General features: G+C 43.1%; 2 protein-coding genes and 2 non-coding genes across 11 annotated transcripts in view; 2 read left to right on the forward strand and 2 right to left on the reverse strand.

The window, feature by feature from the left end:
- Positions 1–1039: 1039 nt before the first annotated feature.
- On the forward strand, positions 1040–1111 carry trnac-gca. Its single transcript has one exon. It is a non-coding gene; the product is annotated as a tRNA-Cys (tRNA).
- Positions 1112–4321: 3210 nt separating this feature from the next.
- trnac-gca lies at positions 4322–4393 on the forward strand. Its single transcript has one exon. It is a non-coding gene; the product is annotated as a tRNA-Cys (tRNA).
- Positions 4394–4753: 360 nt separating this feature from the next.
- LOC112258632 (ADP-ribosylation factor-like protein 5B) lies at positions 4754–9534 on the reverse strand. The gene is made up of 6 exons (XM_024433144.2): positions 9104–9534; positions 8277–8337; positions 8021–8168; positions 7444–7527; positions 6414–6565; positions 4754–6274 (listed from the first exon to the last, which is right to left on the reverse strand). Exons 1-6 carry the CDS (start codon positions 9147–9149, stop codon positions 6226–6228), a joined length of 540 nt encoding a protein of 179 aa, XP_024288912.1. The 5' UTR covers positions 9150–9534; the 3' UTR covers positions 4754–6225.
- A 5274-nt stretch (positions 9535–14808) lies between these two features.
- The window catches only part of LOC112258605 (voltage-dependent L-type calcium channel subunit beta-1), a 34350-nt gene continuing 24617 nt past the window's right edge, over positions 14809–24541 (reverse strand). For 4 of the 8 annotated variants that reach the window (XM_024433086.2, XM_024433088.2, XM_024433089.2 and 1 more), the window contains 8 exons: positions 22665–22745; positions 22502–22560; positions 22244–22353; positions 21505–21513; positions 19696–19847; positions 19466–19561; positions 19073–19258; positions 14809–16931 (listed from right to left, as the gene is read on the reverse strand). In XM_024433086.2, the coding sequence (XP_024288854.1) occupies positions 16383–16931; positions 19073–19258; positions 19466–19561; positions 19696–19847; positions 21505–21513; positions 22244–22353; positions 22502–22560; positions 22665–22745 (1242 nt within the window). In that variant the 3' untranslated portion in view covers positions 14809–16382. Of the gene's footprint in view, positions 19259–19465; positions 19562–19695; positions 19848–21504; positions 21514–22243; positions 22354–22501; positions 22561–22664; positions 22746–24541 lie in introns of all 8 variants that reach the window. The other 4 variants (XM_024433091.2, XM_024433087.2, XM_024433092.2 and 1 more) reach the window with 3 other exon arrangements.

Consider the following 24541-nt stretch of genomic DNA (forward strand, 5'->3'; position numbering starts at 1 on the left):
TGTCACCCTGTCTCTCTCTCTCCATTTTTCTGTTCCTCTTTCATGTGTCTGTACATCTGATCCTCCTGTGTTGTGCAGACGGCTGGGTAAATATTGGCTCTGTGTTCTGGATGCGGTGTGTGTGTGTGTGAGTTTCTGAAAGTAATCAGATTACACTACAAAATGTGGGTAATCCAAAAATTACGTTACTGATTACAATTTTGTACAGGTAACTAGTAACTAACAGATTACATTTAGAAAGTAATCTACCCAACCCTGCACACACACACACACACACACACAAACACACACACACAAACACACACACACACACACACACACATACACACACACACACACACACACACAGTAATCAGATTACTTTACAAAATGTAGGTAATCCAAAAGTTACATTACTGATTACAATTTTTGAAAGGTAACTAGTAACTAACAGATTAGATTTAGAAAGCAACCTACCCAGCCCTGCACACACACACAAACACACACACACACACACACACACACACACACACACACAGTGTTCTAAGGCACTGCATCTCTGTGCTGGAGGTGTCACTACAGACCCTGGTTCGATTCCAGGCTGTATCACAACCGGCCATGATTAGGAGTCCCGTAGGGCTGCGCACAATTGACCCTTTTGGAAAGGTAACTAGTAACTAATTACATTTAGAAAGTAACCTACCCAACCCTGCACACACACACACACAGTGGTCTGAGGCACTGCTTCTCAGTGCTAGAGGCATCACTACAGACCCTGGTCCGAATCCGGCTGTATCACAATCGGTCGTGATTGGGAGTCCCGTAGGGCGGCGCACAATTGACCCAGCGTCGTCCGGGTTAGGGTTTGGCCGAGGTAGGCCGTCCTTGTAAATAAGAATTTGTTCTTAACTGACTTGACTAGTTAAATAAAGGTTAAATAAAAATAAAAGAAAACATACACTTTATAGTTACAGGGTGTGGAGCAATGTTCTAGTAGCTCTAACCTATTTAACACTTAGAACATTGACTAGAATACCTCTAGTGACAGGGCTTTCTATCAGGGGGTATAGCTCAGTGGTAGAGCATTTGACTGCAGATCAAGAGGTCCCCGGTTCAAATCCGGGTGCCCCCTCATTTTCTTTGATACATATCAATCACAGGTCTAATAGTTATTATCAATGGTGGGTTGGTGAATAGTGAATGGTCTCTAACTGGGTAGGTAAGGCCATCATAAACATGGGCCCGATTCAGACCTGAGTTAATGGAGCTTTACTTCCCTTTTTATGCAGTTTTCTCTCTACGTGTATTCTGACCTAGAATGTAAGCTTGAGAATAGCTAGCTATTCACCTGCTATTTGTTTTGGGTGGAGATCAAATAAATGAAGGTGTGGTGGAAATGTGTCTATAGATAATCCGGACTCTGACCTTGACTTAATTCCTTAATAATTCCACTGTCTTTGCGCAGAAGGAAAAAATGAATAAGGTCTAGAGAACCTAGCGGTTCCAAGTGGAAAAAAGCATCTACTGTATTTTTCCTAGTAGAAATACAGTAACACCATTCTTCATGCACTGTAATTTACAACTTGATAAGTGCTGTTAATAAGAGCTAGGTAAATGAGTAATCCGTTTGGATAAGGGAATTGTAAATATAAACGACACTTCTTTTAGATATATTTGACCTTGTTATCGCGAGACAAATGTTGAACCAGTCATATGGCTGCAAACTGGAGCATATCAACATATCAACTTCCCCACAGTAACATTTCTGAAATGCTGTGCCATTATGCAGAACTTAAATTGTACAGCATTGTATTGAAACTTAAAAGGTTACTTTCTAAATGTAATCCATTACAGTTACTAGTCACCTGTCCAAAATTGTAGTCAGTAACGTACGTTTTGGATTACCCAAACTCTGTAACGTAATCTGATAACTTTCAGTTACTTTTGTATTACTTTCCCTTTGCCCCCACCCCCATCAAAGTTGCCCATCCCTGCCATAGACAAACAGAATATGGGGATGTTGAAGCCTAGACATAGACAGATCTATAAACAAACATGCACATATGGTCAGTTTTAACCAGTTTACAGTTTAAATGTATGTCTATCTCTATTCCTTTTCCATTAGAAATATATATTGTAAGACTGATTGATTAATTTCATTTATTAGACATGTTTAAAATACACACATAAGAGCGGTCCAGCTGGATATGCCTCCACCTACAATTTAAGAAAATCATCAAGGATACCAGAGTTAATCTCGAAAGTTTACTTCTGCTGTGGTGCTTTTTTAGTAGTACCACAACCTGTCCAGTAGATGGGAGCATTTTCTTCTCACCCACATAATGTAGTCTTACGGCTCACTTATGAGACATGCTACTATTTTAAGTGAGAAAACTTGATATGGACCATGGATGTTTTATGAATTTCAAGTTCTTTGGAAGACTATTCAAAATCATGTCAGAAACCCAACAATTCCAAAAGGGTTCTTTCCCCATACCGCTCTTAAATCTGAAAGGATCAATGTTGGTTCTCAGGGGTGGAAAAAGTGCTCAATTGTCATCCTAGAGTAAAAGTAAAGATACCTTAATAGAAAATGAATCAAGTAAAAGTGAAAGTCACTCAGTAAAATACTACTTGAGTAAAAGTAAAAGTAATTATATTATTATAATTTATTATATTAAGCAAACCACATGGTGCCATTTTTACACTTCAACACTCAGACATCATTACAAATTAAGCATAAATGTGTGAATTGTGCTTCAACATGTAACGAGTACTTTTGGGTGTCAGGGAAAATATATGGAGTAAAAAGTACATCATTTTCTTTAGGAATGTAGTGAAGTAAAAGTAAAAGTAGTCAAAAATATAAATAGTAAAGTAAAGTACAGATACCCCAAAACACGACTTAAGTAGTACTTAAGTACTTTACACCACTGCCCCTTCTAGTGGAATAGTTATGGTTATCCCTGACCAAGTTGAGGTAGTTACATAAGTATTTGGGGACCACACAGTGGACAATCTTAAATACAAGACACAATTTTAAAAAACAATAGCAATGGGAGCTCATAGTATCAGCTGGTAGTCTAAAACATGTTACCTGATCATAACTGTTACTGTAAAAGGGTTAGGTTTATTACTGTCAGACATTGTTGCCATCATACTATCAGGCCTATATTTATTGTACATGGTATAACCCATAGGATTATCCTTCACTTAGGAGAAACTAGCTGTTAAAATGGTACCCATTCCTTAAAATCCCTTGTTGAGGAAGTGTAGCAGACATGCCTGATGGAAGGTCATTCATTGTATTGTCAGAGTCATTCTCTAGTCATTTACACGTTTCTAGAAGAAAAAGAAACGCACACCTATTTAGGCGAGGTGCTGGCGAGCAGAGTAGAACACTAGAAAATAAAGGAGAGCCGCACACTCTAGGAGCTCAGGTGGAAAAATGTAATATCCAACGTTTCGACAGCCTGATGAAGACAGCTTGGCTGTCGAAACGTTGGATATTACATGTTTTGCATCTGAGCTCCTAGAGTGTGCGGCTCTCCTTTATTTTCAAATGTACACGTTTCTATCACCACCAGATATACTTTTGAAATTCGGAGGAATGCAATCTCCTTGTTGTAATGCAAATAAACATAAACCTCAATGTAATTTCAAGTGGCTAGGATGTAATAAGGCCTGCAGAGCTGTTTTTTGTTGTTGCATTGTCTTCCCAAAAGGCCTTTTCGCACATTTTTGGTTTCCAAGGTCACGGCTTTAACAACATTCTGCACCCTTAATTGTCTCATCATCAATTCCTGCCCTATGCACACCATAAAACTTAAACTGGTCGAAATGTGTCACGTGAGTGGTTATTGTTGTTGTTTTATGGCAAATGCACGAATGAAATGCACGACAGAACTAGAGTTTTACTATCTGAGGTTAACCACTGTGACCAAACCCATCTTTTTATCTAATGTGTTTAGGGTGCATGCATATTCATACAAAAAATTATATCATTGGGCATGCATGAGAGCCGACTGATGTTGTTACTGACAAAAATATACAAAGAAACACTAACATTCGTTTCTCCCTTGATAGCATATATAAAATACAGTGTACTGTACAGTACAGAAAGCACCCAAGAGACACATGTATTTGTCTCTTCCTAGTGGAGGAAACGAGTGCACAGTGTGCGCTCTCCTAACAGACGAAGACGTCTTGAAAAACATCGTTAACCCGCGAAATACATGTTTTTTTTGACGAAAATAAAAACTACCGCATAAAACAATGTTTTTCTAATATATGAACATAGTTCTTAGGATAATTAGCTTTTATTTTGCTACTAAAGTACAGTGGGGGTATAGCTCAGTGGTAGAGCATTTGACTGCAGATCAAGAGGTCTCCGGTTCAAATCCGGATGCCCCCTATTTTGACCCGCTAATGCGCGAGCTGTGGAGGGGCTGGTGTTATTAAGACTAATAAATAAAGTGTAGTGCAGCTGTTAAGTGTTCGGAATATAAACCTTGGATTGCTGATTGACTGACAACCGTGGTACCATATGCCACAGGTACGAGAAAACATTTATTTTTACTCCTCTGATTACGTTGGTAACCAGCTAATATAAGGCACCTTGGGGGTTTGTGATACATGGCCAATATACCACGGCTAAAAGGGCTGTGTCCAGACACTCCGCGTTGCGTAAGAACAACCCTTAGCCGTGGTATATTGGCCAGCCAATCGGCATTCAGGGCTCGAACCACCCAGTTTATAACAGACCATTTACAACTGGTATGACAAAACATTTATTTTTACTTCTCTAATTACGTTAGTAACCCGTTTACAATAGCAATAAGGCACCTCGGGAAACCCCACGAAAAGTACATAGAAATGTGAGTTATATTAAAATCTGGTCCCAATTACAAAATCACTTTAGCCTTAAACAAGCAAGCAGTTTCTCTCTATTAACATCTAATCAGACATAATACAGAACATTAAGCTGCCTTCCTTGGCAAATACAAAATCTGCATGGGAGCAAGACATGGGTGTTCCATATATATATATATATGGAACAAAAATACAACATGTAAAGAGTTGGTCCCATTTTTTCATGAGCTGAAATAAAAGATCCCAGAAATGTTCCATATGCACAAAAAGCATATTTCTCTCAAATGTGTTGTTCACAAATTTGAGGAATATTTCTTACTGTAAAAAACACTTTGTGTGGAAAAACTCATTCTGATTGACTGGGCCTGGCTCCCAAGTGGATGGGCCTATGCCCTCCCATCACTGCAGCCCTGCCCAGTCATTTGTAAAACCTTTGAAATTGTTGCACTTGGATTTTTGTTCAGTATATACATCATTGGTTCAGGCGTTCCCAAATTGTTCCATGTGTAATTCCCATACTACAGAGAAGGCAGCCCAGTCACCAGTTTATCAATAATAACATTTATTTGTACAAAAAAATATTTTGTACTGTAAAATACATAGCCACTGTATATATATAAAAATACATGATTAACCTGTTTTAAAATCAGACAATACTTGTTTGTCATCTTGCTTTTTACAGAAAGCATGCTACTATTTTACACTGTCAAGCAAACCCCTTTTTTCTTATTTGATATAAATACTTCAAGTAATTTGTGCATTGTTAGCTTAGAAGGCTGAGCACCAGTCTGATCACCATTAGGTCTGGCCTCTTAACCTGTTGTACTGTGGTTTTCCTATAGGTACAAATCTGTATGTTAAAGAAATCCAATGCAACCTCCCATTCTACCTCTGTGGAGTTCATGAGGACAGGAGGCTTAAATACTGTGATAGGTCCCTTTTCAGCTTATGTGGGGCATATTGTGTCATCCTCATGGAGTCAGGTCTGACAGCTAGGGATTCTTATGTAAACATGGTGGACCTCTAGAACGGAGTCTCACACACACACCACACATAGATGCTAACGCACATGCACACTGGCACACCCTGGCATGTCTAGCTAAGGTTCTGCCAGGTTCCTCCAGGCCTCCTCTATCCCGAAGCAGACCTGGACTCTGGTCAGCCCTGGCATACACACTAAGGGCTGGGTAAGGCATGAGGGTGACAGGGCAGGACTGGGGCCACCCCTGGGGCTCAGAGGGGCAGTGTCACTACAGATAGTGGAGATCCTGATCTGGGCACTGTGGCTTTGGCTGTGACGTCTGAGAGGTTGTGTTTGTTGGATCAAAGGATAGCTGTCCTGGTTCCAATTGGGATGAGCCCACGGAAGGAGTTCTAACTGGCCAGGACACGAGACCTCATCCAGTCCAGACTGGCAGGTAGTCTGGAGGTTAGGAGAAAGAGATGGAAATGGTTTTGAAAATTAAACTGTGTTTGAGTGACTTAAGGTTATTTATGGGAATGTTATAATACACACACACGGAGGAGGCCCAGGCATGTCTGTAGTTATGCAGTGTACTCACCCCTCCCCTGTGAGGGCACAGCAGGCCTGTACATGCCAGGAGTGGGCTGTGATGGAGCTGAGGGTGAGGCACTGGGAGATCTCTGCCACAGTCATAGAGTCCTTCATGTCCTGCTTGTTGGCCAGAACTAGAATCGCAGCATTCTGTAGGTCCTACACACCAGTCAGACAGGACAGGAGAGAAAGGCAGGGTTACATTCTGTAGGTCCTACACACCAGCCAGACAGGAGGCACAATTATCTCGTTTTTATATTCAATATATTTACACGTCTGAGCGTTTCCTGTGGAAATCTACAGAATCTCTCTGCTGCGACGTCTCAGATAATGGAAAATAGCAGCATCAGTGGAACAGAAACTGAATAGCTCAGCTATCAATACACTGGGGAAATGTTGAAACAACCCATCATGGTTTGAAATCATTGTTTGCTCTGTAGTGGTGATATGAGTCATATTGAGAGCATGAACAAAGCTCACGTGTCAACATGTTAAAGCTGCAATATGTCACTTTTTGGGCCACCTGATCAAATTCACATAGAAATGTGAGTTATAGATCTGTCATTCTCATTGAAAGCAAGCCTAAGAAGCAATTTTATACACCAGCTTCAAACAGCTAAAAATATTATATTTTTGGTTATCAAAAAGATATTTCACAGCAGTTTGGATTGCTTGTTTGTCACAAATTAGGTGAACTATTACAATTTAGCAACCAGGAAATGGCTGGTTTCTGTATATTGCACCTTTAAAAAGACACATAAGGTGAGTGACAATGGAACGTGAACCACCTAGAAAACAAAGTGCCCTTATTCTTAAAAGCAATCCTCAATCATCCACCTATTGATACAATAAGGAAATTACAATCGGCTAATATTTCTGGTGTGTCACGTCACATACAGGAAAAAGGAAGTTAAGAATGAAGTGTACTTTCCTGCATTTGAAACTGGTCGTCAGAAAACAAAATCTAAACAGTGAGGTTGAGCTGACCCTCCCTCCCCCTTCCCATAATCCCCCCAAAAGCCCCAGGTGGTTGTTACCTCATGTGCAAGCATGCGGTGAAGTTCATCTTTGTTCAGATTTAGGCGCTCGCGGTCTGTGCTGTCCACAACCAGAATAACAATCTAAAGAGAGACAAAACAACTGAATACCCTGGCCAAAGAGGACCAACTTACTCACTTAAACTTTACCCCAGGCTCTGAGTGCTCTCATCTCATCAACATTTAATATGACTTCAGTAACAGTCTAGTGTGTTAGAGGAATACTCAGGACAGCAGACTGATATGGTTAGTTCTGTAACAGATGATGTAATAGTGTTCCCATGCCTTATCAATGACAACAACAATCAGCTGCTGGTTAAAGTGAAATAACTCAGTGTTGGCCTAATCGTTGGAGAGCTGGAAAACATCTCGTCTCCAGCTGTAGCTATTCAGACAGTCTCGGAGGGAAGTTAAAGCTAAAAGTGTTTAGGCATTAGCACCTTCATCAGGGTTCTATTTCTACTCCAGCTATAACTGGCCAGAAACCAACCTGTACACACTTTGTTACATAAAAAAAACACACATGCTGTTCCTTCGACAAAGACATTCTGCGGCACACACACCAAGAGATCCGTACCTCTGTGTTGCAGTAGTAGGAGTTCCAGCTGGCTCTCAGGCTTTCCTGGCCTCCGATGTCCCACACCAGGAAGCGGGTCTTGCGTACAGAGATCTCCTCTACGTTACTGCCAATGGTGGGGGAGGTGTGAACCGCCTCTTTGGTAAGGCTGAGAGGACAGAGTGATTGTTATGACTAAGTGATTATAAATATCATTTGCATAAATTTGAGACTTATTTAATCATGAATTATACAAATCTATTTTGATATCACTCACAATTGGTAGAGGATAGTGGTCTTCCCAGCATTGTCCAGGCCCACTATGATCACTTTGTGTTCTATGAGAAAAGGAAAGAGGAAAGTGATTTACACACTTCTACACAACAGACACACAGATTGCCATTCACAGACCTGTGACCCCCAAAGCTAATCAAACATCACCATGACAACACATCTGACTGATGGACTCTCTTTGAAGGGTCTAGCCATGGATTCAAATATCAGATATGAAAAACATGGGCAGACATCTTTATTATCCAAAGGGGTCAAAACCTCTGTTTGCAGTGTTACTATTAGGTAAAACAAGGGCCATTTGACCCTGATAGTCAACCCCAGCGACCTAACCTGCCATCATCTCATCAACGAGGTAAACAGTACTGATTGACAAAATGTTATTGGTTACATAAAATTAATGCAATTCACTATCACTACCGCTACATAGAAAACAGATAATTACACGGGACACGTGTGCAGAACGTTGACACAGTGAACAGAACATCCAGTACCGACTAGCTCGTGTCCGACAGAAATTAACCAGTTATTGGAAGGTGCCGGTGTAGTTAGAAATTTAGCTACAATTTTGGCTATGCCGAAATTAACCATTTTTTAAACTGTCACTAACGTTATTGAAAATCACGTCTAACAGTTTTTCTTGCGTTCTCATAATTTAAATCCAGTCCATAACAACACTCTGCTACAAAGCAGCTAACGTTATCAAACCAAGCAAACAGAAATTATCAGGCACGGAGTGGAGATTAACGTTACTTAGGAGCAACAATAATAGCAGTAAATTAGCTAAATGTATCCAGGCACACAACTGATTACCTCTGTCTCCGAAGACAGTCATCAGCTTGGTAAAGAGTAGTCCCATATCCACCGGTGATGAGAATGAAGACAACTCAAAGAAATATGAAAATATTTCAAACACAGCAAATCAGATAGCTGTTAACGGTAGCTGGCTAGCTAGCACAATAGGCAGCCCACACTTCAAGCAAAGATAGCTAACGTTAGCTAGCTAAATAACTGTACTGATAACTAACCCTGTGCTGTGCATCGAGGCTATTAAGCCAACTACCTGGAAAACATTAGATAGCACAACCTAGAAAGGTATTTTTTTTGACGTTCGTCGACACAAACAAAACGAGATATGTGCCCATGGGTTGTCTATCGATACCAAATTGATTCTGCGATCAAAAGAGGCAATGCATTCTTTTACTTAGCCAGCTAGATTTTGGGGGATGATTGGAGCGAGTCACAGAAAAAGGCGGGGCAAAGGAATTCCTCAGCAGCTAAAAGCGGGCGTGGCCACGCGTCTGTAGCAAAACATGACGCAAATGTGACGAATGAAATGAGAGCGCTGATGAATGGGAGGACAACTCCATCACCCACATATGGACGCGGAACTACTTTATAGTTCCTCAAGCCTAATCTCAAGCAGGGGATTTCTACATGTTTAGTAACCAAAAGTGAAACAATGACTGTGACATCCAGCTGGAATGTACTTTCTATTCCTGTGATTGAGATTGTGTTTATCATAAACTTCAGGGCATGACTTTCCCAATTTGAAATACTGTCTACAATGATGGCAGAAGTGGGAATGTCTCACAACCGTAGGCGCTAAGAAATCTGGATCTTTATTTCACCATAGTGCAGTGTGGAATGTTTTTTTGCATGTAAACCTCACCCATGGGCACGCATTGGTTGAATCAACGTTGTTTCCACAACATTTCAATGAAATGACATTAAACCAACTTGGAAGAGACAATGAATTGACGTCTGTGCCCAGTGGGCAGGGTCACTAGCTGATCCCCTTCAATCACATGAATATCCATCAACTGTTTTAAAAATGGCACTCTGTACTAATATCTTAGTTTCCCCGTAAAGTACCGTGTACTTTGACCAAGCCTCATTTCAGGGGAATTCTACAGGTGATATTTATTGATGGCATCCAAAAGTAAAACAATGACTGTGGCATTCCCCTGGAATTCCATTTCTATTCCCGTGAATGAGAATATGTTTTGAATTAACTTCAGGGCTTGACTTTCCCAAATTAAAATGTCCTGGTGGTAGAAGTGATAGTCCCACAACATGAAGCTTCTGCTTAGAAGTCTGGATCTTTATGGCAGTGCAGGGGGTAATGTGTTTTCCATGTAACTTCAGGATCACTAGCTGTTCCATTTTTCCATTTCATTCACATTAATATATTTTAAAAACGGTATTATCACACTCATATCTTAGTTACTCTGTGAAGTGTATGCCCCAGTGCTCCTCCTGAATATCATAGGCGGATCCCTACTGAATATCGCCAACACTGACATCCACCCTAATCCGAACACTGATCAGACCCCTATTTAGTTACATGGGATTCACTCAAGAATCCTGTAATGGTAGGACTTAGTCAGGGGTCACTCTGGGTCATGGTGTGGACATTAGTGAAAGCCTGAAAAACTATGCAACATATGATCGCAGATTCAGGAAGAGGGACCACCGCACCCAAACTTCTAGATATTTACTTAACTACTTCCTCCCATAGAACATTATATGGTTCTTACTTCTTTTTAAAATGTCTGGAATTAAAAACAAAACAAAATAGTTTCCTCCACAGTGTAGGCATGACAATCCAGGGCACGTCACGCGCTGAGCTGAGTCTTGCGGCTGTTGGGTTTTCAACCAGAGATGAGTCTAAAACCACAAGTTCTTAAGAGGCTTTCTTCTTTTTTGCCTTCGCAAGAGAAACAGAAAACATATTTTAAGCCATAGTTTATGTAACAAAAGGTAAAGTACAGCAAGCTTCAGCTGTTATACATATTGTTACGACATGCGCCTGATGAGGTTTTCTGTTATTTGACAACGGCTTCAATCAGCAATATACCTAAGTTACTTGCAGTGCAAGAATTGAGTGATCATTTAAAGTATAGCTAATTTAAATGGCAAACTAATGTATTCAGTCATACAGCTCTCTAGGTGTGGAGGATGTGCAAGTGTGTGTCCCTGATAATCATCAGTGATTATCAGCCCCCTCTGCTGTTTCGTGGACTTCAGGAAACAGCAAACGGAGCACCCCCTATCCACATTGACGGGACAGTAGTGGAGAAGGAAAAAGTTTTAAGTTCCTCGGTGTACACATTACAGACACACTGAAATGGTCCACCCACACAGACAGTGTGTTGAAGAAAGCGCAACAGTGCCTCTTCCACCTCAGGAGGCTGAAGAAATTTGCTTTGTCACCTAAAACCCTCACAAACTTTTAAAGATGCACAATTGAGAGCATCCGGTTGGCCTGTATCACCACCTGGTACGGCAACTGCACCGCCCTCAACCGCTCTCCAGAGGGTGGTGCGGTCTGCACAACGCATCACCGGGGGCAAACTACCTGCCCTCCAGGACACCTACAGCACATAATGTCAGGAAGGCCAAAAAGATCATCAAGGAGAACCACCCGAGCCACTGCCTGTTCACCCCATTATCATCCAGAAGGCGAGGTCAGTACGTTCATCAAAGCTGGGACCGAGAGACTGAAGACTGAGAATGAGTCTTTGGCAATGTCATCTATAAAATAGCCTCCAACACTCTACTCAGCAAACTGGATGTAGTCTATCACAGTGCCATCCGTTTTGTCACCAAAGCCCCATATACTACCCACCATTGCGACCTGTACGCTCTCATTGGCTGGCCCTCGCTTCATACTCATCGCCAAACCCACTGGCTACAGGTTATCTACAAGTCTCTGCTAGGTAAAGCCCCACCCTATCTCAGCTCGCTGGTCACCATAGCAGCACCCACTCGTAGCACACGCTCCAGCAGGTATATCTCACTGGTCACCCCCAAAGCCAATTCCTCCTTTGGTTGCCTTTCCTTCCAGTTCTCTGCTGCCACTGACTGGAACGAACTGCAAAAATCACTGAAGCTGGACATTCCCATCTCCCTCACTAGCTTTAAGAACCAGCTGTCAGAGCAGCTCACAGACCACTGCACCTGTTCATAGCCCATCTGTATACAGCCCATCTATCTACCTCATTCCCATACTGTATTTATTTATTTTGCTCCTTTTGCACCACAGTATCTCTACTTGCACATCCATCTTTTGCACATCTACCATTCCAGTGTTAAATTGCCATATTGTAATTACTTCGCCACCATGGCCTATTTATTGCCTTAACTACCCTATTTGACCTTATTTGCACTCACTGTATATATACTTTTCTTTCTTTTTTTCCGACTGTAATATTGACTGTCTGTTTTGTTAATTCCATGTTTAACTCTGTGTTGTTGTACAGTGGGGCAAAAAAGTATTTAGTCAGCCACCAATTGTGCAAGTTCACCCACTTAAAAAGATGAGAGAGGCCTGTAATTTTCATCATGGGTACACTTCAACTATGACAGACAAAATGAGAAAAAAAATCCAGAAAATCACATTGTAGGATTTTTAATGAATTTATTTGCAAATTATGGTGGAAAATATGTATTTGGTCAATAACAAAAGTTTATCTCAATACTTTGTTTTATACCCTTTGTTGGCAATGACAGAGGTCATACATTTTCTGTAAGTCTTCACAAGGTTTTCACACACTGTTGCTGGTATTTTGGCCCATTCCTCCATGCAGATCTCCTCTAGAGCAGTGATGTTTTGGGGCTGTTGCTGGGCAACACAGACTTTCAATTCCCTCCTAAGATTTTCTATGGGGTTGAGATCTGGAGACTGGCTAGGCCACTCCAGGACCTTGAAATGCTTCTTACGAAGCCACTCCTTCGTTGCCCGGGCGGTGTGTTTGGGATCATTGTCATGCTGAAAGACCCAGCCACGTTTCATCTTCAATGCCCTTGCTGATGGAAGGAGGTTTTCACTCAACATCTCACGATACATGGCCCCATTCATTCTTTCCTTTACACGGATCAGTCATCCTGGTCCCTTTGCAGAAAAACAGCCCCAAAGCATGATGTTTCCACCCCCATGCTTCACAGTAGGTATGGTGTTCTTTGGATGCAACTCAGCATTCTTTGTCCTCCAAACACAACGAGTTGAGTTTTTACCAGAAAGTTCTATTTTGGTTTCATCTGACCATATGACATTCTCCCAATCTTCTTCTGGATCATCCAAATACTCTCTAGCAAACTTCAGACGGGCCTGGACACGTCTGGCACTGCAGGATTTGAGTCCCTGGCGGCGTAGTGTGTTACTGATGGTAGGCTTTGTTACTTTGGTCCCAGCTCTCTGCAGGTCATTCACTAAGTGCAGGTCATTCACTAAGTTCACTATGTGGTTCTGGGATTTTTGCTCACTGTTCTTGTGATCATTTTGACCCCACGGGGTGAGATCTTGCGTGGAGCCCCAGATCGGGGGAGATTATCAGTGGTCTTGTATGTCTTCCATTTCCTAATAATTGCTCCCACGGTTGATTTCTTCAAACCAAGCTGCTTACCTATTGCAGATTCAGTCTTCCCAGCCTGGTGCAGGTCTACAATTTTGTTTCTGGTGTCCTTTGACAGCTCTTTGGTCTTGGGCATAGTGGAGTTTGGTGTGTGACTGTTTGAGGTTGTGGACAGGTGTCTTTTATACTGATAACAAGTTCAAACAGGTGCCATTAATACAGGTAACGAGTAGAGGACAGAGGAGCCTCTTAAAGAAGTTACAGGTCTGTGAGAGCCAGAAATCTTGCTTGTTTGTAGGTGACCAAATACTTGTTTTCCACCGTAATTTGCAAATAAATTAATTAAAAATCCTACAATGTGATTTTCTGGATTTTTCTTCTCATTTTGTCTGTCATAGTTGAAGTGTACCTATGATGAAAATTACAGGCCTCTCATCTTTTTAAGTGGGAGAACTTGCACAATTGGTGGCTGGCTGACTAAATACTTTTTTTTGCCCCACTGTGTCGAACTGCTATGCTTTATCTTGGCCAGGTCGCAGTTGCAAATGAGAACTTGTTCTCAACTAGTTTACCTGGTTAAATAAAGGTGAAATCAAAATTTAAAAAATTAAAACCTGAAAAAACACTTCTATCTCAAGTCATCAGACTGTTAAACAGCCATCACTAACACAGATTGGCTGCTGCCTACATAGACTTAAATCATTGGCCACTTTAATAAATTGATCACTTGTCACTTTAAATAATGGCACTTTAATGTTTACATATCTTACAGTATATACATATGGGATGAGTAATGTATCTTATACCATCTACCATCCATATATTTATATGTACATATTCTTATTCCATCCCTTTCCATTTGTGTGTATTAGGTAGTTGTTGTAGAATTGTTAGATTACTCGTTAGATATTATTGCACTGTCGGAACGAGAAGCACAAGCATTTTACCACACTCGCATTAACATCTGATAACCATGTGTATGTGACCAATAAAATTTTATTTGATCAAAGGAGTGACACAATGAAACTCCCAAGCACCTTTTTCTTCTGATTAAAATTTTAATTAAAATACGAATTTATCCACAGATTAAAAATGAAAGGCAGAAAAAGCAAAATGTAGCTACAATCAGGCACCAATGATACATGTTTTTCCATCTTTTTAACAATTGCGATAACGCAACAATAAACATTATTTACGAATTATTATTTTATATGTATTTATTTGACTGAAGGGGTGGGCAGAAGCAGCCCACCAAAGACATTTGTGGATCCTCCATTTAGTTAACTGAGTTAAAGACCATGTGTTGTACCTATCCTCCACCCCCCCTTTACTCTTCTCACTAGCGCTAAAGAACTGAGGACCTTATAAAATGCAAATGTCCACAGGAAAAAAACACCACTAAAGTCAGTCAGAAATCAAGAAGTGAAGTGCATGGCATCTGACATTCAGACAAGCTAGCCGTTTGGTTGAACATTTGGGGTGATTTACCACGCAAAACAACTCACACTGTTAGTGTGCCCTGTAACACGTAGACAACACAAAGCTGGTGCAGAGAAAACAAGATGGTGGTGGACATCGTGCTGGAGCGACAGGGTGGGCTACAGTGCAGGGTAGTTGCCAAGAAGACACATACAGTAAAAGACACACGTATGAAAACAGCGAGTGTGACAAGAGATAAGACATCCCGCCATGACAATGGTGGACGTGGCTTGGCGAAACATTCCGGCACTTGTGATTGGAGTTCTTGAAGTAAAAGATGAGGGTGTGAGAGACTATTAGGTAGGACATTTCATTCACGCGACTACTACTGTAGTGCTGCTTATGAACTGTACCACATTCAAAAAGACAAATGTATATTACAGGAGCAAAGCTATCACCCACAGACAGACAGTATCCCTAAAATAGCAGTAAACAGATGGGGACAACCAGACAAATACAGTTCTATTGCAATGCTATGGCTGAAGTCGGTTAGGGAAGAAGAAGTAGTATCTTTGGGGTGTTTCCTTTTATTCGTAACATTAAGGTAAGCGTCAAACGAAGAAACCAATTATCTCAAAACTATTCTGAAGACATTATGGCAACTTTTCCATCCAGATAGCTTTTAAGGTCTGGGTGATGAGGAATCGGGGGAGAGGGACTCAAAAAGCTTAGGATCCATCCTGAAAGTGTCTGAATCCTGAAGCTGAGCCTGAAGCTGTGGGGATAGAGACCCTGATGCTCTGTACTGTACATGGGACATACAACCCTGTTTAAGACTGCAGAGGACAGACACGACAGACTACAGCTCTATCAGCCTTCACATTCTACACTACAGAGATTAAGTCATACAGATCACACAATGATGAATTCATAATCATAATGATAACTGTCCTCGTGCTGTCAGTTCAGTAGGATTCCATGGTATTCATGCAGTAGTACTAACAAAATAAACTAAAAAGAGACCAACCATACTGCTTTTTTTCTCAAAACATAAATTAATTGAATATAGCTAAAATATCTGGATGAGGTGGATGGCGTCTGGCAGTTGCTTTCTTCTTTACAGCGTACTCAACAATGAGAAAAGTACCTCTTTAATAGGGTTGTAAACAGATTCATTCATGAGCCTCTGATTGGCATGGCCCCCAAACCCACCCTCCTCTCCCCGCTAACCCCCTAGCCCTAACCGTGAACTTCCTCCCTCCCTCCCTCCCCCAGTCTGTCCGTCAGCCTCCTAGCCCATATGTTGTGATGTGTGTTCAGCGGATGTACACGTCCCTCCCCCAGTCCTCCTGATTCTTGTTGCGGCCCATGTTGGTGCCGGTGTCCCCGGGTTCCTGGCAGTACCTCTCCCTTAGCTTGGCCCGGCCATGTTGCCCAGGCTGGATATGGGAGGCCATGGGAGGGTGGTTGAGGTTCTCCTGGTCCGGCTCGGCCCCCTCATCTTCCCAGGAGGCCTGCCGGCCATGGTGCTGGGCCAGGTGGAGGCGGCTGCCCCCGCCCCCTATCCCGCGGTACATCTCAGACTCCTCGTAGGGGTCGGTCTCAATGTCCATGCAAGAGTCCCCTGCTTCAGTGTAGGCCGAGTCCCGACTGCCCTGAGTCTCAGAGTCGAAGGTGTCCTGCCGGGACAGGCCCCTCCCACCCCCTGCCCGTAGCTGGCCCCGTGAGGAGTGCATGTAGGTCTGCTGCTTCTGCGGTTGCTGCTTCCCTCCCTGGTCACTCTGGTAGTCATGGAGACTGCCGCTACCACCGCACTCCGACAAAGGCCCTTCCCGCTTCTGTTCTCCGGTCACCAGGTACGGCCCCTGCAGCGAGCCCCGCCCACACCACACGCCATGCAGACACAGTGAGACAGAACAAGGCCCGGGCAGTGGGTTAGTCAACAGGGTTAGGACAGGTTAGGTTGCAGTTAGATCAAACAGGATATCAGTAATGTCAGTCAGTCAGTTCACAATGCAACACATAGGTTTACAGTATAACAATGGATATATTTATGCAGTACTTAAAACACACCGTGTAAATAATTACTTGGTCAAAGTGACATTATTTGTTGTATTTAATACATGCACGCAGACTCTTTTCCATAGACTACAGAAATGTGTTCATTCATCATCTGTAAGAGAAACAGCTATGCAGTCATTAGGCAAGCAAAACACCATGTTCAGCTCCTGGCTGCAAAACCAACAGTGCCCTCTTATGGCAGATCTTTCACAGCAGCTAAAATGATGTTTCAACTAATTGTGATATCTCTTCATTCACAAGCATGTTCCTCATCCTAAGTAGTAAGTCTTACATTCTGTTTAACTCAGCACACTTAACAAGACACTTTATAGTTGGGTGAAGCCAACATTTTGGCTGATCCTTGCTAATGACTTTGAATAGGCAGAGCTTAGTCACACCCATGGACAGTAAAATAATAACTGAACAAAATCTCCTCCAACTGAACAAATTCTTAATGAATCTATACAGACGCCATTCTCTTTTGTCAGACTGTGTTACTCCCACGCGACGCTCGGCCCTCAGCCGAGACAGATCAGTGCAGGCGGAATTGACGCGCTATCTGATTTAAGACAATGTACAGCTAGCCGCACCATATCAAATATGACCTACTGAATCAGAGAAAGCACTGTTCATAATAGTGCATTTATGTCTAAATGAACACGATTAAATCAATTCTGTGGGTATAAATCATTGATATATGGATGCAGCTTGGACACTTTTACAAGGTCTTGGACTGTGACAGTCATGAGTCATGCTGTATGTATTTGGCTGAAGCCAGTGGCTGATTGGAGATGAGACCCAGATTATCATTTTTCTGCTGGTTAGAGTTTCCTGTGTGAATTCATGAAATAGGACATTCCTATTAGTCATGGTCCACATCACTTTACACACACACGCGTGCACGCATATGCATGCTCTCACACACACACACAGCCCATCCCTGCCACGCCACACAAATCAGAAAACTAGAAATGATGCCACAACAACAAGGCACACATTGGCCAAGCGGCCGAGATGATTCGCTCCTTTTCAGGGACGGTGCCATGGCAACACGGAGAAGGGAAGTAAACTGGACACCGTTTCCCAGACGATAAAGGAGTGCTGAAGAAAGGAGGCCAGGCAGGGAGCCCTGAGGTTGGGTAAGGGGCACACAACTCCATTTTCTCAACCAATTACAGTAAACAGGGAATCAGCAGCAGACCAGAGACAGAGGTATTGTACCTCTCTGACTGATGGACAGATGGAGGATTTTCATTTTATCCAATAACTGCGCCCGTCAATTCATTTCACAACTCCAATGTGATTGTGTGTGTGTGTGTGTGTTATTCTCACAGAAAACCCTCCCCAGTGTTGGTTTGGTCTGGAACCAGTGTCCTGCCCATATAAACTCTCCTTTGCTAATTTTGCTGTGTGTGTTGCTCTAACATACTGTGTCATTTGCAGAGAGGTTCTCGAAGAGTACGAAGCTCTTTGTTTGTGTGTGGGTGTTTTCTAATGCAGAAGGCTTTCACAGTAATGTGTGGGGCCTATATTGTTCTGAGCACTCTGATGTGTGTGTGTGTGTGTGTGAATATGAATGTCTGTGCTCAATTGGATCCAATGTGATGGACCCAGTATACACTCTCCAGTTAATAGCCCCCTCCATCTCTCCATGTATGTAGTGTTTCTCTATACAGTATTATGAATGAGAATGTGGTCTAAACAATGTGATTATGTTTCTTCTTTCAGGTCAAAGGGAGGGATGGAGAGAGGGAGGATGGGAGGAGATATATCTGGAGAGCAGGCAGCCGGTTAGGAAGGCGGTGTCGCTCCCCCTGAGCCGTCCCCCATCCCCCACAGCTGGCCTTTAGAGGGCGTGCTCGGCCACTTTCCCATGCTCGGCCCCGGGGCCATCCAGGCCGGGCCAGAACTCCAGGTTGCGGCGCAGGGAGGTGAGCACCTGTACCTGCAGGTTGGAGACGGGCTCTGGGGAGGCGGCCAGGGCGGCCGTGGCCATGGTGCGGTTGAGGAGGGGGTTGGGGGGGTTACTGCTGGGGGGGTGGGTGGCCTTCCAGTAGGCCTCCAGGTAGTCAGCCAGATGCTCACAGGCGTCCTCCAGCTGGTTCTCATCCAGGATGATGTCAAACAGCTCCTACATACAACACAGAGGGACATTATGTTAGTGTCTCACCTGTCAACGTCAGAGATTCAGCCAGCTACCTAAAAGGGCATTCATTTCAATGTTAAGCCAATGCTATTGTTCAGACTGGTAATTGTGAATTAATTTGTTCAGGGCAAACAGCATGTAAGAACATGTGCCTTTCGGCCATGGAATCCAGGGCCACAGACAGACACTCACAGGGGGGCACTGGGCCAGCTTGTCTGCTGCCACCATCTGCACATTCAGGTGTTTGGCCTGGGACTTCCCCCGGGATTTAATGAGCCTCTGGAGGACCTGAAGGGAAACAATCAACAACATACCGCTGGTCACTGACAGAGATGTCACATCCACAGACATTTCAGTCACATACATGACATTTCAGTAGGACGCGATAGAGGAAGTCAATCGACCACAAATTCAGGGGGTACCTTAGGTGAGGCTATTTTGATGTAGACAATGATAGGAGCCAGGGAGGTCTTAGCCAGCTGAGAGGGGTGGTTAATGGTGTCTGCGTCTAGGGCAACCAGCTGCAGGGTGCGGGCCAGCTCAAAGATTCGTTCAATCTCACTCTGCACCTCCGCTATGTGGTAGAGAACATGGAAATGCAATAAGTAACAAGGTGTAGTAGGTGTCTGAACACACAGAGGATACAACTTGAATTGGTTGTCAAATCTCAATTCTGTCCACATTTAAATCCCTTCTGGAGTATACAGGGAGATCCGTGTGACTATTGCCACTTTGATAACTCATATTTCACACACACACACACACACACACACACACACACACACACACTTTCAAAATAAACAGGATACATACACGCACATGCAAACGTGGCATGTTAACACTATCATGCATGTCAACATTTTGGCAAGAGGTTCGGTGCATGTGAAACAACCCATCGCATTAGATATTCCATTTACACACCACTAAATGGAACATAAGGGCATTCTCATTCTGTTGCCACATTCCAACGAGCAGTAAATGATGTTTTGCAACTGGTAAACATGGTCTCTAACACAACTTTTTACATCAACTCAAACTCGGGAAGGAAGGAGGCTTGTAAGAATGAGATGCATGTGGTGGCACTTGATATACCGATCTGAACAACGAATAAAATCATCTGAAAGTGATGAAGTGTAATAGCATTCGCTGTTAGAGCCATCAGGCAGAGCAAACGTATTAGTCTGTTTGGATGTTCTCGTCTTTATACACTCTTATTCTCCTTCAGCAAAACCCTAGAAGAGCCTGTATGGTTTTAACAGCGTGGCTGTCCCCATTTATCATACGCTCAGATGTGTGTACAATTTCTTTGGAGGGAGGGGGGGGCTGTGTTCCAGCCACAATTACATTATCTCTCTGTGGAGCTTTTGGTAGCAACCCCAGCCACAATTACATTATCTCTCTGTGGAGCTTTTGGTAGCAACCCCAGCCACAATTACATAAACAGGGGACAGGTCATTTGCAGAGGGGCTGCGGGCTTCAGACGGTCTCCCTCTGAAGGGCTGAAGTAGAAAGGGAATTAAACCTGCAGGTGGAAGGCAGCGAACAGAAGTTCCGCAGAGAGATAAGAGAAATTAACTTTACCTAAAATAATGAAAACCTAACAAACTGTCCTAGCTTTTATTAACCTCCAAATTCCCTCTATTTACACTGCATCTCTGTGAAGAATGAGTTCCCTGTATCAGAGATTGGTAGTAACCAATGATGTACGGTATATAAAACACATTAATATATGAAAGTCTAATTGTGCTTGAGTTTCAGTATGCATACAGGCTCCTTGTAGGTAAAGTGTTGTTACATGTTGCTTTACAGTCGGGTCCCTAATTCTGGGTCACAGGGTGGGAGGCAATGGGGGATGGAGGGGGGAGTATCAACTTCCCCTGTAACTCCTCCCTGATCACAGTTGCCCCCCCAGGCCCGCTATCACATTTCCCCATAACCCCAGACAGACAGACAGACAGCAGGCAGACGCTCAGCTGAGCAGCCTAGAGCCACCAGACCCACCGAGCACTCATTCTGCTGTGTAATTAGTCTACTCTTTCCAAGCCTTAGTTCAAATTGTTATTACTGCAAGCAACAGGCTTTCACAAACATGTGTGAGGAACAGACAGGCAGACAGATGCATGAGGTATGAGTGTATGAGAGTAGTGAGAGACAGACAGGGGAGGAGAACAGAAAAAAAGCTCTTGGTTGTCTCTTGGTTGTCTTCCTCGTGGGGTTGAGAGCATACGTACCCAGTACGTCTGAGAGACGCAGAGCGAGTGGAGGGAAGATGGGAGAGAGGGACAGGTGGGTGGAGGGTAGGAAAAGACAGGATGGAGAAAGAGAAGAGGCCAGATCAGAGAGGGGCAGTGAGTAATTAAAAGGTAGAACAACCCTTTCAGGTTCCCATGGACAGGCTACACTGCCCCTCTCTGCTCAGCTAGCCTCTCCTCTAGAGGGGCCTTGCTGTCCTGTGCTTAGCCCTACTCACTGATATCGAAGACCATCTATGCCAAATGGAACGGATTGATGACCTAAGTAAAAACATTTGTGTAATTCAATTAAATTGACTATGAGGCTCCCTACTGTATGTTATCAATAGATGCTAACATCCAATATTCCCTGACCTTTTGCTGACCAGGTAGCTATCACCAACAGAAACAATACTTTTAAATATCTTTATCCCAATACTCGGTGACAGGTAAACACCAGTCATTGTCCAATTACAAACTGGCATTTCATTTAGAGTCAGGCAGGTCATCAGCCGGATCAAATACTTACACAAGCTAAGATTGATATATGACAACACTGATAGTGAAAGGTAACAACACAATAGCCCAACGTATGATAAGAGACATGAACTAACAAAGCTTTTTGAAATGGATCGCGCGGGTGTGTGTTGGAAAGGCACAGAGCCAGTCCTGGCGCTTATTGTGATCAATGGTTTTCTTATAGGTACAAGGATGTCTTGCCCTACTGGTCCTGTCTTACCCAGGCTGGAGCGGGTGCTGGAGCGCTCGATGATTGTGTGTTTACTGGGGTTGTTGAGGACCGAGCGCTTGGCAAGGGAGATGTCTGCGGTCACCCGGGTGATGGATATCCTGGAAGAAACATGATCAACCAATCAGGGCTGAGAACTGGAAACGTCTAAAAGCAGGTTAACTAAATACTAAGTTGAAGACGTTTTCAACTTTTACTAAATATGGTCAAAATATTTCAGTCATGTTCTCTGGCTGGCCTGAAACTCACCTGCCCTCAAACTTGTGCTTGAGAAAGTCAAAGAGAGCCTTTTGCATCATGTCAGTCACCTGGTGGGAGACGAGGAGAAGAAGAACAACCGAGGCGTGGGGATATGACCGGTATAATAAACCATGAAGACAGTTGGGGAGATTGAGCTACACAGTAGCCTTACCTCGTAGCCCTTCAGTGATGGCCCCACTAGAATGATGGGTCTCATGGAGGGGACCACGTCGTAAGGGGGGACATGCTCCATCTGAGTCAGACAGGAGAGCCCCAAGAGCGGGGTGAGACACTATAACCACTGTGTCTGAACAAAGACATACACACGAACAGAGCTCACGCATACTCTGAGACGCACAACCTATAGCCACTTTGTACGCACACGTACGGAGCTGCACAACCTACGGCCACAGAAACACACACATAAATCAACATTATGTCAACACTCTCCCTTCTCTCTGCACAGTCAGAATGATATATAAAGCATTTCAGACAGAGACCATTTATTTTCTTGGAGAGGATAAAAGCACCAAGACCAAGCGCAAATTTTTTTCACAGAAAGCACTCATTTCCATTTCTCAAGTCTGATCTCCCAGTCATAGCAAATGAAATAAACTATAATTCAACTGGATCAGAATGAGCTATTGAGAATGGTAAGAGCCATTATTGATATCTTAAAATTCTCAGGAGCTTTCGTCCAGCCAAAAGGCATACGTGACTGTGGTTCCAGTCAAAGATAACTCTCTCAGTATGTACAGTGGGGCAAAAAGGTACTTAGTCACCAATTGTGCAAGTTCTCCCACTTAAAAATATGAGAGAGGCCTGTGATTTTCATCATAGGTACACTTCAACTATGACAGACAAAATGAGAAGAAAAAAAAAATCCAGAAAATCACATTGTAGGATTTTTAATGAATTTATTTGCAAATTATGGTGGAAAATAAGTATTTGGTCACCTACAAACAAGCAAGATTTCTGGCTCTCACAGATCTGTAACTTCTTCTTTAAGAGGCTCCTCTGTCCTCCACTCATTACCTGTATAAAATGGCACCTGTTTGAACTTGTTATCAGTATAAAAAGACACCTGTCCACAACCTCAAACAGTCACACTCCAAACTCCACTATGGCCAAGACCAAAGAGCGGTCAAAGGACACCAGAAACAAAATTGTAGACCTGCACCAGGCTGGGAAGACTGAATCTGCAATAGGTAAGCAGCTTGGTTTGAAGAAATCAACTGTGGGAGCAATTATTAGGAAATGGAAGACATACAAGACCACTGATAATCTCCCCGATCTGGGGCTCCACGCAAGATCTCACCCCGTGGGGTCAAAATGATCACAAGAACGGTGAGCAAAAATCCCAGAACCACACGGGGGGACCTAGTGAATGACCTGCAGAGAGCTGGGACCAAAGTAACAAAGCCTACCATCAGTAACACACTACGCCGCCAGGGACTCAAATCCTGCAGTGCCAGACGTGTCCCCCTGCTTAAGCCAGTACATGTCCAGGCCAGTCTGAAGTTTGCTAGAGAGCATTTGGATGATCCAGAAGAAGATTGGGAGAATGTCATATGGTCAGATGAAACCAAAATATAACTTTTTGGTAAAAACTCAACTCGTCGTGTTTGGAGGACAAAGAATGCTGAGTTGCATCCAAAGAACACCATACCTACTGTGAAGCATGGGGGTGGAAACATCATGCTTTGGGGCTGTTTTTCTGCAAAGGGACCAGGACGACTGTTCCGTGTAAAGGAAAGAATGAATGGGGCCATGTATCGTGAGATTTTGAGTGAAAACCTCCTTCCATCAGCAAGGGCATTGCCAGCCTAGCCAGTCTCCAGATCTCAACCCCATAGAAAATCTTTGGAGGGAGTTGAAAGTCTGTGTTGCCCAGCAACAGCCCCAAAACATCACTACTCTAGAGGAGATCTGCATGGAGGAATGGGCCAAAATACCAGCAAATACCAAAAACCCTACAATGTGATTTTCTGGATTTATTTCTCTCTCATTTTGTCTGTCATAGTTGAAGTGTACCTATGATGAAAATTA

Source organism: Oncorhynchus tshawytscha, linkage group LG09, assembly GCF_018296145.1.
Source record: "Oncorhynchus tshawytscha isolate Ot180627B linkage group LG09, Otsh_v2.0, whole genome shotgun sequence".
NCBI lineage: Eukaryota > Metazoa > Chordata > Actinopteri > Salmoniformes > Salmonidae > Oncorhynchus > Oncorhynchus tshawytscha.

What these genes read in the sequence shown, in the direction of transcription:
- LOC112258632 (XM_024433144.2), bottom strand. Translation starts at nt 9,149, where the DNA reads ATGGGACTACTCTTTACCAAGCTGATGACTGTCTTCGGAGACAGAG. An exon ending in CCTACTACTGCAACACAGAG is followed by an intron (nt 7,528 to 8,020) that starts GTACGGATCTCT and finishes GTCTCTCTTTAG; the next exon opens with ATTGTTATTCTGGTTGTGGA. An exon ending in TGTGCCCTCACAGGGGAGGG is followed by an intron (nt 6,275 to 6,413) that starts GTGAGTACACTG and finishes CCTAACCTCCAG; the next exon opens with ACTACCTGCCAGTCTGGACT.